The sequence below is a fragment of the Anabas testudineus genome, chromosome 21 (genome assembly GCF_900324465.2).
Source record: "Anabas testudineus chromosome 21, fAnaTes1.2, whole genome shotgun sequence".
In the NCBI taxonomy this organism is placed as follows: Eukaryota; Metazoa; Chordata; class Actinopteri; order Anabantiformes; family Anabantidae; genus Anabas; species Anabas testudineus.
The window spans coordinates 13,803,787-13,818,681 of NC_046629.1; the positions used below are offsets into that span (position 1 = coordinate 13,803,787).

Here is a 14,895-nt window from a genome sequence, read left to right on the forward strand (position 1 = left end):
TTCTTATTATAAGAATTAAACAGGAGTAAGAGAGAGGAGAATGGAGAGTTGAACATATATGGGACTAATTTCAAAGAGGAGTGATCACCATGTGCAATTTCTGACTGGTGTCTTTTTTTTTTTATATACAGTATTGTGTATGCCATAGATATGTATTAATACACGTGATACTGCTTTCTCAAAATAAAACCTACTTTTGATTGTTAAAGCCTCCACTCATTTAGATTTCTACATTTGATTCATGTGAAACTGTTGTGTGTCTTTGCTCAGATGTGGACTCCGTGTCATTGCATTGTTGCTCTTGCGCTATTTATTCTATATAGAAGTAAGTGGCTACGAGATAAATGGGTCAATAAACTGTTTTTCATTTACTGTGCATGTTTCAGGTCTTTCTTTTTGAATGTGAAACGTCTGAGATTACAGTTGAACGCACTGATTGTGCAGCGATGTGCACATTATTGCATGTGGAGCAGAACTTCCCGGAACAACTTATCTGAAACGGGCCCTTTTTATCTTCCTCATTACTCTTTTACCTAAACTGACGTGACTCATCTCTGCTCATCTCTGATCTACCGCCTTATTTTTGTATACACTGTTTGTGATGTGAATGTGTCCGTTAGACAGAGGAAATATAGCCACGACACTAAGGCCATCAGCACTACACGGATGAGTCACCCCTTGAGGTTTTGCTGTGAGCTGCTTCAACAGATTTCATAGTGCTGCCTGCTACATACGAGAAGGTCATGCAGTGTCACTTACAGGAGGATAATGGGACTCTTTTGAAAACTTTCCCATAGTGACAAATGTAAGCAAACGTTGTGGTAAATAAAAGTGGCACAACTTTTTTAGTTTTCATTTTCTTAATTATTTGCCCCTTTGATTTGGCAATTTTACTATTATAAAAGCGATAATGCGAGTACATCCTCATTCTTTTTCTGATGTCAGATTGCTTGAGCTCATGTAACTCAAGGGAACATAACTGAGACTTTCTCTACATAAAGTGGCAAAAGTGTAGATGGGGCTTTGCAATGTCCTGTGTAGGGATATTGTTCCAGACAGTGGTGTGGTTTGTTGGCCAATGGCTCTGCTAAGGATCAGTGGGGCTGAGGGGACTGCTGTGATGCAATCAGCTGGTTAGGAAGTCTTTCAAATGAATTCCTAGGTACAGAACTGAGGTCCAAAGTGAATGTTCTTACATTTCATGGTCACCAAAAAAAAAGCGGCCTGGTGAAAGATGATATTGTTCTCCTTTATATTACACAATGTACCTTTTGAATGCATGGGTGTAGTAGTGGGAAAAGGTTTCTGTGCTGTGGTTCCTTTTTTTTTTTTTTGGACCCATCAGCTGTTGTCTGCCTGACTGCCCGCCTCTGTGTGTGTCATTTATTTTTGATCTGAACATGTCTACTGCCTTTGGCCCAGTGACCAAAACTGTCACTATATTGTGACACTGGCCCCAAACTAAATCAGGCTTTTGTCTGTCCTCACAAGGCAAGGCATAAACCAGAGCTTAGCCCACTGAGAAACTATGGGTGAGTGAGGCTAGAAGCAGGTGCTGATTGAGGGGTGACGTAGCAGTTTCTCATGTATTGCTGATGTCTGACCATAAATCAGAGTGCCACGACTGCAAAAAGGAAGGGACTGTTTGAAGGGGATTTATACAAAAAAAAAAAAAAAGCCTAAACTTTCTTCTTTCTTTTCTTTACTAACAGCAGAGCCCTTCTCAAGAAAGAATAGAAAAAAGTGATGAACAGGAAAGTAGGTATGTGAGACTGCAGATGCAGGTCCACCACAAATATCACATGATGTGGATTTCCGTTTTGACACATTTTCTTTTGGCTGCACAGCAGGGCAGGGCCACACAATCACTAAAGATCTGCCGCAGCGGGACATGATGGTGCTTTGAGGACCAGTCTACCATGCAGTCCACCATGAATTCCAATGAACTTCAGCGTCAGGGCAGCCAAGACAGTTACATTCTGGATAATACTCACAAGAAGAAAAGCTCTCTGTGGTACCGGCGTTCACTGAGGGGAAGTAGAGATCGACACCGGCAGAATACAAGCACTCTGCCCACAGCGTGCAAGGTGAGACAATAATTTAAGTGTGAAACATGCAATATAGCTGGAGTATATACAGTGTAACATAACACAGTGTCAGAGAAAGATTAGAGCTGCGATTTGTCTTGCATAGCATTGTTTTATGATAAGAACCGGTTCACTGATTTACCACCAACTGTGTAGCAGCTCCCTGCAACTGGCTCAAAAGCCTTTTAACTATTTTAATCTTCTGAGTTATGTAACAGTATACAATGAGTACTGTACTCCTTCTCCAAAGTGGTTTAAAACATGAACCTGTTATTTTAAAGAGGAACTCAACTCTGTATTTCTCCTTTTGCAGTCTAAAAATACCTCCTCCTCTAACTCACTGGTTGATTACTCTGACCCACAAAGGTAAAAATAAAAGATTACATCTACTGTACAGTTTTAATATATTTAAGACATGATCCATTATGTTGTTTGCACTATTTACAGTCTGTCTTTTTTGCATTCCTCACTTGCACAGGTCCACAATTATTTTGGAAAAGCAAGACAATGAAACATTCGGTTTTGACATTCAGGTAAACCTCTTTATGATCATGTGCATGAATTGCTGCCGTGCTTTTTAATCTTTAATTTACTTGTGTAGTATTAATATCGACATTATGGCTCTTAAAACAACTGCCTTTTGTTGCAGACATATGGTTTGCAGCCCAAAAACAGCTCTGCGGTGGAGATGTGCACGTTTGTGAGCAAGGTGCAGGAGGACAGTGCAGCCGAGAGTGCAGGCCTGACCGCAGGTGAACCACCCACACCTTTCAATACAGGCCCTGTGCATGCTTTCACACACGTACAAAACCATGCATAGATGAACATGTATTTCACTGGGCACGCATACAGTATACGCATTCTTATCGAGCCACACAGCGATGCATAAATGCGATGCAAATTTTTTATCTCACAAGTAACAAGTTTTTCTGTACTCATTTGTTGTAGGAGACATTATTGTTACTATAAATGGGGCCAGCATTGAAGGGTTATCTCATCAACATATTCTTGATCTGATAAGAGAATCAACCAACAACCTGAAGTAAGTCACAGCGATGACATTTTAGTAAAACCTTGGTGCAGCAAAGCACGGCATACAAAACAACACTACACAAATTTCTTTGGGCTGAAAGTGAAAGTGTTTGTAATTATGTGTATTAATGTGTGATTTTAGGATGGAGACTGTATGCGGGAACGTGGTGAAGCAAATTGAGCTGGAGAAGAAGATGAACTTACTCAAGGTGTGTTTTTCTTTTTAAACCCTGCCCATGTTTGTTGTTCACATACTGTAGATCTGTGGTTGTGATTATGTGGTCTAAGTATGCCAACCACACACCCTGCAGCTAATTAATGACAGAGCACTACCAGACTGTACTTAAAAACAGCCTGACCTATTGCTACACCTCAGATGAAGCAGCCAGGACTCAAACATTTCACAACCAATCCTACACTGCAAAAGCATTATGTGTATGTGTATGTGTGTGTGTGTGTGTGTGTGTGTGTGTGCTTTTATACTGACATAGACTATGGGTGTGTAGGTAAATGTTCACATAAGCTAAAATAATGTTGCTGAAAGTGTAACAACACTTGTTGTTGTTTTTTGTCTACACAGCAATCACTTCATGAGAAATTGGTGGAGCTGCGAGCACTTACGATACAGGAAAAACGTCTAATGGGAGGTGAGAGAGTTTGCTCAGCTGTGAGACCACAGCACTTCCTTTCTCACAGCCATTGTCGTGTCTCTAAAGCTACAGTTTATGAATTCATGCATAAACTCGAGTTAATTTGGATGGAGTTCCCCTGACAATTGAGCAGACTGTATGCTGCTGACGAACTTCCTGTTGCTAACTTCTCGCCAATTGACAACTTCTACTAACAGGGACTTTGTGATGTTTTCAGATAACTGGAATGACAGCATGGACTCCACATTAAGCTCTCCCAAAGGCCGATGTGGACGCCGTTTTTCTAGCGACAGCAGCTGCAGGAGTGTGATGACAGACGACAGTGACCAGGCCAGTGTGTTTGGGGATGTGAACTCACCCGGCCCCTGCAGTGCGTCCAGCACCACTGATGACAGCTGCTTCTTCTCCAGAGATTTTACTTCACAGGACAACTTCCGCAGGTTTTCATCAAGCTCCGGCTACCACCACCAATCCCTCAGCCGCTCGAGCAGCTCCAGTTTGGCTGGCAGCAGCAGCTCCCTGTCTCCTTCGTGGGAGGAGACGAGGATCTCCTCTTTGTTTGGTACCCTGCCGAGAAAGACCCGGCGTGCCAGTGTTCGGAAACACATCTTCAAGTTGATTCCTGGACTCCAGCGATCAGTTGAAGAGGAGGAGACAGGAACACACACTCAGTGACTTGACTTGTTCATGGTCTGACCAGGTTGCATAAAGAAATGCACTCTGTTGTGTTTCCACAGATTTAAAGGGTTGATTTGAACATTGTGAATATTGTGTTTTCGTGTGTGGAGACACTGAGAGGACAGACATTGTGGCACTTGCCCAAGAGGGTGATGAACCTTTGAGATGAGCCTGGCTCACTGTTTAGGCTCAGACTTACGGCACCTCAGCATTACAAAAATGTTGTTCCTTTAAACAAGTGTTTGAATGAATGTATGCAGAACAGAGCGGAATGTTCATTGAATGAAATGATTTATCCTACTAACTTGAACAAAAACTGCATTTTTTCCCCTGATGCCTCAATCAGTGTGATTAGCATTAAGAAGAACAGCGTGAAATGCAGTAGCTGTATTCATGTAGCAAGTTGAATTTCAAAATGAGGTTAATGTGACCTAAAATACACTTATATCATTCTACTTTTTCTGCCAGAGAAACATTTAGACTGCACCTCTCTCACGTGTGTGTGTGTGTGTGTTCAAAACCAAAACCAAAGCTCTACACTATGTAGATGGCTGCTTAGTTCAAAACAGGATGTGGGTGAGAGAGTACTACTTACCTGTTTTTTTTTATTTCCAAAATTATTCTCAGACTACAGACAGCTTATTTTCAGTGGGGAGCAATACTGAAACGGTTTAATGTAAATTGTAAATGTACAGAAATTTGTGTGTTTTATTTGTGTCCAGAAAAAATGAAGCGTTTTAGAAACTGTGCATTGCACTCATGCTTTACCTTTTGCAGTAAGATTGTCTGCATGTAAAAGGCTTTTTCAAAAACAATAAACATATGAACCCTTATAAAACCAGTGTTTTCATGTAGATACTAGTAATGACACAGTATTACTCATTCTGAAGTTACATTTTCATCAGGAAAGTGTGAGCTATACACCATATATTTGGTTGGTGGTGCAGGTATTGCACACAATTTACTCATAAACACACGCTAGGTTAGAAAACCTGAGAAAAGAAACCTGCATATTTCCTGTAAAAGCTTTAACTTCTTCGGTTTCCTGCTTTAGTTGGAGAGAGCGAGAAGAGGGGGACGGTAAGAGAGCGAGAGAGAGAGTGAGAGAGAGTGAGCGAGGTGAAAAGTGTCACACTCTCAAAAACAATAAAACGTGCTTTCCTGTCACAAATAAATTGTGAGGTACGCACTTACGCACTTGTGCAGGATAAAAGAAAGAACTTCTTCATTCATTCGTTTAATTTCTTATGTTCAGTTCAGTTAGTAACAATGCAAAAATGTAATGCTGGCATTGCACCCCACTGAAGCTATTTGAAAGAAGAAAATATGAATTATGAAGTCATTTCGCACTTCTGTTGTAAACTGCAAACAAACTTTCAAGTGTGAAACATATGGCAAAGGAAAGAAATGAGTAATTAGGAAAATAAAAAGAAACGAAATAAGGTCCAAAGATCAGCACAGAAAAACAGCACAGTTGGTAAAGTGAATGCACTGACAGGTGGTTCATCAGTAATAATACGTAATCATTTACTGGTTTAATATGTTTTGTTTTAAGAATCAGCAACTGCAAAAGTAGTAGCTGGTAGTTAGTTATTTAACACCTCTGGATATAGTATTATTAATATTCACTGCATCCACAGATGTGTTGAATTAACACCGTGATTCTTTAATATAAAATCTTGAAATTATATAGTAAAATATATTGGCATGATAGAATAATTCTATCTTTCTCTTTGCCTATCTTTGTGAAGTATAAGGTAACATTTCACACTTCGGATTAAGAGCTTCTTACATTTTCAACAGGACTTCTGGTTCTGGGAGTTAAATGACTGCAAAGAAAACATAGGGGTATAGGAGAATGTTAATCCAGATTTACAATGCTGAACATGGTCACCCAGCACAGATTAAAGAACAAATACAATCACTCTATTCGCAGATGCCAGAATCACAAAGATCCTTTGTTGAGTCTACAACAAAACCCTGTGATTCAATGAGTCATCACACACACACACACATACACATAACTACATGGTACTTGCAGTAGAGAGAATACTGGAGAGCTTTACTTTGCACTGCTGACTGAAATTCAGATGGGACTTTCTATTCATGCTTTGAAGATGTCAAATAAAAACAAATGATTATCTGAGGTCGTTTAACTTTGGTGTCAACAAATACTCAAACAGAGCTGTGTCACACCACAGAAGAAAGCAAAACAGCCAGATGGAGATGAAGAAACGTACAATGCCTTCAGAGGATCTGATGCTGCCAGTAGAACAAGAAAATGCATCAGCCCGGGTGCTGGAGGTCACCTTTGACGGCCTGCAGACCCAGGACCAGCTCGAGGAAACCGATGTGTGGTTGATGGAGGAGGGAGATGATTCCGTGTTCTACAGTGACGAGGACCAAACTCATCAGGACAGAAAATCAAACGCATCTTGTGATTTTGGTGCTAAAAAGACCAAGGGTGCTGTGACTAGTGAAGCAGCTGAAGAACCGACCTCACAGAAGGAAGATGATCCAGGAGCAGAAGCCGTTATTGACAAGGGAAATAGAGAGATGGAGAAGGAGGTGTTCGTTCAGGCTGAACAAGCAGCTGTGCGTCAGTCCGATCCTGCAGAATCTCTACAACCAGACAGCACAAGTGCAGACATACAAACACAGCACAAGCTGAATATTTCATCAGAAACAGGTACGGTGGCAGTATGTGAACCTTATGAAAATTCGTGGTTTTCTGCATTAATTTGTCAGAAAATGTGATCTGATCTTCATCTAAGGGTCTGCAGAGTATTAACAATATAATGTGCTTAAAAAAATAAGTAAAAAAAAAATCAGATCATTCATGTCTTTATTGAGAACAGCTATAAAAAGCTCATAGTGCTAGTGTAGTGGAAAAAGTATGTGAACCCTCTAAATTAATAACTGTTGTCCTGTTGCATCACCCAACTTCTACAGAGTTTCAGCTGATGTACAGACATTCTCACATTATTCAGAAGAATCTTTTGATACACTTGGGAATTCATCTTCGCCCCAATCGCTGCAAACTGTTGTTCGGTGTTTTACCTACTGTAGACCCATGAACAAGGATGTTAGCCAGTTCCAATGATGCCTTCAAATCTATTGCTGTCATTAGGAGTTGTTTCTTCACCTCATTAATGAGTGTTTGTTGTGCTCTTGGGGGTCATTTTGACTGGTCGCCCACTTCTTGGTAGAGTAGCCACAGTCCCAAAGTGTCTCCATTTGTAGATTGTTTGTCTAACTGTAGACTGGTGAACGCTTTCCAGCTTTATGTAAATCAGCAATTCTTGATCGTAGATCCTCTGAAAGCTCCTTTTGGAGAGTTGTGGCTCAAATAAGTGTATTCTTTTTGTGAGCAGCAAACTTAAAAGGTTTGAGTAGTTTTTGTCAGTCAAAGTAGGTCTAGTCCACACCTACTAACAAATCTTCTAAACAAGACTCCAGCTATGCTAGCGCCTGACTCCAGTTATGTTTTTTTGGTCAATATTCAAACATACACATACTTTTTTTACTGGCACTATGAGGTTTTTATGGTTGTTTTTTTTGTATAATTATATATTATATTATTATATATGGCACATCATATTTGTTAATACTCTTGACTTAGATGAAGATTAGGTCACATTTTATGACAAATGAATGCAGAAAACCATAAAATTGCAAAGGTTCACATACGTCACTTCGTAATCTCTTATTCTTGCCACTATATTTGTTTACAGAAATCAAAGCAGATCACTCTCTTCCTTTCATTTCCAGCAAATGTAGAGACTAAAGAGGAAAAAGTGTTGCTAGAGACTCAGACACCAAACAGCGAACCCTTCGACATGTGCTGTGATGTGAGTTATACAAGGCTGAACGGGGAAGAAAATGCCCTAGAACAGATGCCGAGTGCTGAACTCCAGACAGCAGGCAACAGGCAACTTGAGGTAAACCAGGAGCCTGAGCCGGACCACAACTTCCATGTTCCTGTGGGATCTCATCATGGCCCCAGTTCAGGCTACTCTACTCTGCCTCTGCCGAAGAAATCCAGTCACAGTGACAGTGACCACACTTCCTTTGACCATCTCACATCCTCGAGATACAGCACAGTGTCCTACCGCAAGATCCGCAGGGGCAACACCCGGCAGAAGATAGAGGAGTTTGAGTACATGATAATAAATTTGTAAAAAAAAAAAAAAAAAATGTTTTGATATCCTTTTCAGGAAATTAAAACTGCTGGACATGATCAATAACCAAAAAATGAGCATGAGAGGAGAGTGATCGCACATGCAGCTCACATGGTACACAGTTGACCTATTTATTTGTTGTATGAGCTTGAAGCCTACTTGTAGATTAGTAGCATAGAAAATCTCACACTGGGGTCACGTTAACCTTCCGGCTCACGCAGTATCTGCTGTGTAGCATCTGATCGTTGAGGAAGGTAATCTGATATTTAAGAGGCATTTTGTGTTTTTCATTAGTTTAGCATGAAAACATCTTGTTATGTGAGGACAGTGGATTAAAGAAATAAGAAGCTCAGGGCTTTATAATCCTACTAGTGATATTATCTAAGATCTTATTTGGTATTAGAGCATCAGCATCTGAACCTCTGGAGAGTAAATGAGTAGTGAAGCTATTACAGTTAAGTAACTGATTAACTAAGCACACACTCTTTTAGTGTATTATCCTAATGTGTAGTGGATAAAAAAAAATTAAAAATAAAGAGAAACACGCTATTAAAATGGTATCATTGTCATCATTTTCATTTTCTTTCTTAAGAAATTGCATATACATCACACAGTCATGAAATCACAGCACAGGTTTATTGGGTGTTTTGATTCAACACTTCCCTCTAGTGACAAAAATACAAAAAAACAAACAAAACAAAAAAGTAAAAAGACATTTTAACAACAAAAATCTACACCTAATTACCACATCATTTAAAAACCAGAAAAGCAGCCGTTTTTCCCAACACAAAGTTCCAGACATATTGTTTTACACAAATTACAAAATTCTACTCCTTATCCAGATCCAGCAGAGCAAACACAAGGCATTGTTGATCCTTTTATCTTTGGCAGAGAAATTATATGTTGCTCTAATGAGCTTATCGGATGGAGTTGTCTCCCGGGGAGCCCCGTGCACAGTGAAATTTTTAAACAACACCAGGCCCCAGTCTCTTTCGTCTGGCACAAACGTTTCAACCCAAGGTCAGCTGATGCTTAAGTAATAATAGTAAAAAAAAAAAAAGGCACATTGCACATCCCCACACCATCTGCTTTACACCACAATATTTACCGCCACTACAGTGTTTCCCACTTCCTCAGGACGGTCCTGTGTTCTGAGGCTGGACCACAGACTGCACCGTGGTGTTAAGTCACTTGTAGTTCATGTTTAAAACATAAATCTTATTGTCCTATCACTGAGCATGGTAGTGTGTAAACTGCCACTTCTGAAAGGCGTTGGTGGGTTCACATGGATTTAGGCGAAGAGTGTCACTTTGAGGCCCTGCCTCCAGGCACATGTGGTGGGAGACAAACTCTGTGATGAGGTGCTCCGCCTTCAGAAGGAAAAAACAGGAAACCCAATTAATGGAAAAACCTTTTCGTCTCTAAACACCCCCTGATTCATGAACAATATCATTTTTCATCCAACAACAACATTTAGCTTCCTTCTTTGTTCTTACAGAATTTCTAAAATAACAAAAGCTGTGAAAGGAGAGAAAAACAAAGACAGGAGACAAAGTAAGAGGCACACCCGAAGTCGACCTACCAGGGCTAAGTTGGACGATTTGTGGAACCAGCGCAGCTCAGGCTTGACGTTGTCACATAATCGTAAAGCAAAGCCGTTTCCTGAGCCTTGGGGTGCGACACACAGGTCCTGTTGTCGAATGTGCCTCATCCAGGTGTAATTAAAGTGCTGACTCTGTAAACCAGAAACAGACAAAGAGAGGAGTGGCAGGGATATAATTATGCTTCATGAAAACTGAAGGATTTGGAGTGAGGCAGCTCAGCTCAGCAGCACTGAATCCAAGAAGACCACATTTTGGAAAGGCTTGGTCTCTTCTTGAACTCCACCCTTGTTTATCATGGCTTGGGTCTTGGATCATGATTGCATTCATTGTGGTCTATTCCTGGATATTTTTGTGTTATGTCCCCAGAATTAGTCGAGGCAAGGGGCCAAAATTGCATAATATCACATGTGTGTAATAACCTTGCTGATAATCTGGCTAATTAAAATAAGTTCATTCATCGTGATGGTAAAATAAAGACACCTACTTGTTTGCTGAGATCACATATCTCAAAGGACAGAGAGCTTTTCTCCACAGCAAGGCACTTTCTTAAGCCACGATTGAAGACCTACGGGGCAAAACGTGATGATGTACAGTAAAACGACAGTGCTGCGAGACATTTGTTTACTTGTTGCCGTTTTTCTTTCTCTTCTATGAATCACGAGCGAATGCTGTCACAGGCTTAAACAGACAGATTGTCTTTGTTGCAAACAAGGACAATCGCAGTCTGTGTTTGGGTTGGCTTCGTGAAAGGGCTTTCAGTAGAGATGACAATAGCTTCACAGAGAAAGCTCAACAAGCCTTGATTTTAACTGATCATTTAGAATAATGTAAATAATGTGCACAAAAAAAGTGCTGTAAGACATTTACATACCAGGCCTTCAGCTTTGACTAATGGAGCAACCATGTCCGGATACACGTTCTCCAGGTACCACCTAAAGCTCTTGCATTTGAGCTTCTTCCTCAGCTCAATCTGCTCCGTGAGGTTGCCGATGTCGATGACCTTTTTATTCAAAAGGTGGTGGTAGCCGTGGCCGTAGAAAATGTCCTTGTACTCGTCGAGCCAGACCTCGGCCACCCTCGCCAGGTTTCGCTCCACGGTCTTCTGCCTGTCTTTGGGGAACTTGTAAGGATTCTGCCCTCGGAAGATGTGTCCCACCCGAGAGCAGGGGATAATCTCGATTTCCCCGCCACACATCCAGATCTGTTTCAATGGCAATAATGGGTTGTGAGTGTAGTGCCCCGAATATCTTTTATTCATGAATTAGTTAGGTAATATACCTTAAATGAAATCTCCATGTTCTCCCCACCCCATACATCCAGGCCAGGATCATAGGCACCGAGCTCATAGAAGTATTTTTTGTCTATGGAGAAAAGGCCTCCAGCCATAACTGGGCATCTGTGAGGTTAAATAAATAAATAAATGAGAATACCACTTAAATATTAGCTGTTAGCCAAAAAGCTGGGATTTTGATCAAGTATGAAGAAAAATGTCTGAACAATGAGCAGTGAACACTTGAGGCACCTGATAGGATCTGAGATGGTCATGTTGTTTTTCTTAATGTACTCATCTGGTAACGCGCTCCAGCCAAACACCAAAGGCCATTTGAAAATGCCTCTTTGGAAGTTGTCAACCAGCATATAACTGAAGAGAAAGAGTCAGGATGAAAACTCTCACATCCAAATTACATTTAATTTTTCTTCTATTAAACACAACTGACTTATATGCGACTTAAATGTGGCTGTGTTCAGTCACCTCATGTCTTTGTCACTGATGACTTCAATAACCGGACAGGGAACCTTCCTGCGATCCTGGTAGATTCTCTCCAGGAGTGGCTCCAACCAGCCCACGTTACATTCAACATGGGAGTCGAGGAAGGTAAGAACCTCACCTACATGAGAGAAAGCAAACATCCTGCTGCAGTTAAACAAACAGCCCTATTTGCATTGTAACAGCACAACTTCGAGCTGTTGAAAAGGTAGTTTGTTCATTATGTAAATAAAATGTATATCAGCGTACTATAAATACAATACAGAGCAGGTACACGTTTGAGAGGGCTTCTATTATAAATAGTTTCAGTACTGTATATTTTTAAATGCCAGATGTTACACATACAAACTATCACAAACCCAGATAATTGTTTTCCATTTTAAAAACCCGTAAATACTATGTCAGACTTTAAATTAGTGTGACCATGTGACGAATACCTGCATCCAATCTTAATATTATATTACTCGTCCGGCTTTAACGCATCTTCCTTGCATTAAAGACATTTATTACAAAAATTATTAATCACAGTAGCCTCTTACCTTTGGCGACAGCAGCTCCAGCTAGCCTGGCCCTGATCAAACCCTGTCGCTCCTTCAGACGAATGATTCGGACTTTGGGAAACTGGGACATGTACTTATCCAGTGGCTCCTTCAGATAGTCTGTCAGTGAGTGCAAGCAAGTGATAAAACACATGATTTGACAAAACTGACAGCAAATATGAATAATCATTAGAACTCCAATGATGTACTTGATAAAACCCTGGTGCGCTCTTTTGTGTGAAGCAGTCAGGACGCCATTACCTTTAGTGCTGAAGTCATCCACCAATATAATCTCTTTGAGGAGGTGTGGGGGAGATCTGTTGAGCACACTGTGCACAGAACGGAGAAGCGTGGACCACACTTCATCTACAAAGCAGAAAATCACACTTGTGGAAGGCAAGTCGTCGTGGACCAGGTTCTGTGCGCACCTGAAAAACACAACAAAACAGGACAATGCGGCTTTGAAGGGTGAGAGGTCAAATGTACAGAAAGAAAAAAAAAACAAAACACACTCACGTCTCAGGCCGGGTGTCCGGGATGGCACGGTCCACCGGGATTTTGTCACTCAGGTAGACGTTAAAGTGCCCTTCATCCCATCTCTTCCTCACCTCTGCGTCTTCATTACTGGCAACAAATGCTGCCTGACCGAACTGACCCACCGCGTTGGCATCTCGGGGGGCGACGGTCACATCCAGAGACAGCACTTTGTGCAGACCTGCTTTACGGACAGCAGTGGAGTTGGCCTTTGATTCACCTCCTGCTGGGAGCTTGTTTGGAGGTTTCGGCCGTCCTGTCAGTGCACTTCGTTCGCTCTTGTCATTTGTCTTTGTCAGGTTCTTTTCTCCATTAGTGTTTAGCCCTTCTCTAACGTCCTTGCTGGGGAGTTTAGATGTTGTTTTAACAGGGTGTGCCTCCTCGGCCTGAAGCTGGCTCAGCTTTGATGCAGTTTTGGCCTCGGGTTCATCCTCAGCTTTCTTGTTTGCCTTTAAATCTGGCTCGCTTGCAGATTTCTCTGCTTCGTTTGTGTCTTTCTTTGGCTTCTTCTCTGTTGTTGGTGGAGGGGCATGCTTGAGTTTCTGAGCACCAGGTGAACTGGTGACCTCGGTTACATTAGACACTGCTACATTGATTAAACGACCTCTCTCTAATTTTGCATCACTCAGATCCAAGTCTACTGCTTTTTTCTTTACGGGAACACTCTGTTTCGATGTAACATTTTGCAGGGCCGCCTTTTCTTTATGGTTAGAAACTACAGATTTGGAGTGGTCAGCTTTGAGGACGTTGTCTCCTCTTTGCTCTACAGAGTTCACTTTTTTGTCCCCGAACATTTGGTCCCATTTCCTGCCTCCTTGTCTGTACACCTGGGATACCTTGATGTCTGAATGACGTGGTCCTTTGCCCTCATGTGCAACATCCAAGTCCACCCTCTGCACCGGGTGTTTGACCCTCACCAGCTGGGTCACCCTGGACTGCTGCTTGAACACTTCTCTTTCTCTCATCACTCGCTCCTTCAGCAGATGACTGTTCACATCGTTTATTGATAAGCGCAGTGCAGCCATGTCAAACAGCAGCCAGATGACAGAGGCAATGAACACAAATGCGAGCACCCTCCCACTCCCCCTCAAGTATCTCCTAACCTTCATCATGTTCAGATTCCTTAAAACTAAATCAAAGCGAAGAGAAAGAAAGTGTCAAGAAGTGCCACCTCCGGTTTGCAGTCAAAGTTTTCTTGTCTTTGGTGAAGTTAGCTGCCTGCGTGGCATGCTCCAAATAATCCACGGCACACAGCAGCGACTGTAGTGAGTGTTGTCAGTCAGAAATCCAGCAGGGTCTGACACTCATGGCCCAGCTCGAAGCTACAATGGAGCGATCCTCTCCCATACCGTCCCGCTCCGGTCACGTCCAGCCGCCTGGAGACATGTTTGTTTCGGGAAGCCCACAAAGTGTCCCGCACGATCTAAAAAAAAAAAAAAAAAAAAAAAACTTCACCAAAGTTACTCGGTTCCTCACTGGATCTAAACGCCACAGTTGCGCATGAGGACGTAGCAGCCGACTTGCACTTCAGGAAACTCTGATTGGACCGATGAACAGGAAAGTTTCGGCCTAGGGCGCAACCAGCAAAGCTGCCCGGAAACAGCTGGAGGAGCACCGGAAATGCGGTGTTTTACCTTCAAAATAAAACATTCACATCCTCTACTGAGCTTGATGCTCGAGTTTTAGGTAAACGTGGAAAAACAAACGTTGAATTTAATTTATTAGAAAATTACAGGGCTAAAATTAGCTCTTTTTGTGGGCATTTTTTAGTGTTTTTTTGGTAGTTTTGATCCCTTTTTGCCTTTTTTTTGTGCTTATTTTT

At 41.6% G+C, this 14,895-nt stretch overlaps 3 protein-coding genes across 3 annotated transcripts; 2 read left to right on the forward strand and 1 right to left on the reverse strand.

The window, feature by feature from the left end:
• The first annotated feature begins 1,847 nt into the window (after positions 1-1,847).
• Positions 1,848-5,285, forward strand: cytip (cytohesin 1 interacting protein). Its single transcript, XM_026375577.1, has 8 exons — positions 1,848-2,087; positions 2,401-2,453; positions 2,566-2,620; positions 2,737-2,839; positions 3,036-3,129; positions 3,262-3,328; positions 3,700-3,766; positions 3,987-5,285. The coding sequence occupies exons 1-8, from the start codon at positions 1,920-1,922 to the stop codon at positions 4,442-4,444; spliced, it is 1,065 nt and encodes a 354-aa protein (XP_026231362.1). The 5' UTR covers positions 1,848-1,919; the 3' UTR covers positions 4,445-5,285.
• A 1,198-nt stretch (positions 5,286-6,483) lies between these two features.
• On the forward strand, positions 6,484-9,139 carry LOC113173522 (ermin-like). The gene is made up of 2 exons (XM_026376949.1): positions 6,484-7,136; positions 8,219-9,139. The coding sequence occupies exons 1-2, from the start codon at positions 6,668-6,670 to the stop codon at positions 8,626-8,628; spliced, it is 879 nt and encodes a 292-aa protein (XP_026232734.1). The 5' UTR covers positions 6,484-6,667; the 3' UTR covers positions 8,629-9,139.
• A 106-nt stretch (positions 9,140-9,245) lies between these two features.
• Positions 9,246-14,226, reverse strand: LOC113173736 (polypeptide N-acetylgalactosaminyltransferase 5). The gene is made up of 10 exons (XM_026377264.1): positions 13,056-14,226; positions 12,801-12,967; positions 12,540-12,659; positions 11,986-12,121; positions 11,755-11,874; positions 11,511-11,628; positions 11,104-11,433; positions 10,717-10,797; positions 10,211-10,363; positions 9,246-9,998 (listed from the first exon to the last, which is right to left on the reverse strand). Exons 1-10 carry the CDS (start codon positions 14,183-14,185, stop codon positions 9,858-9,860), a joined length of 2,496 nt encoding a protein of 831 aa, XP_026233049.1. The 5' UTR covers positions 14,186-14,226; the 3' UTR covers positions 9,246-9,857.
• Positions 14,227-14,895: the final 669 nt, after the last annotated feature.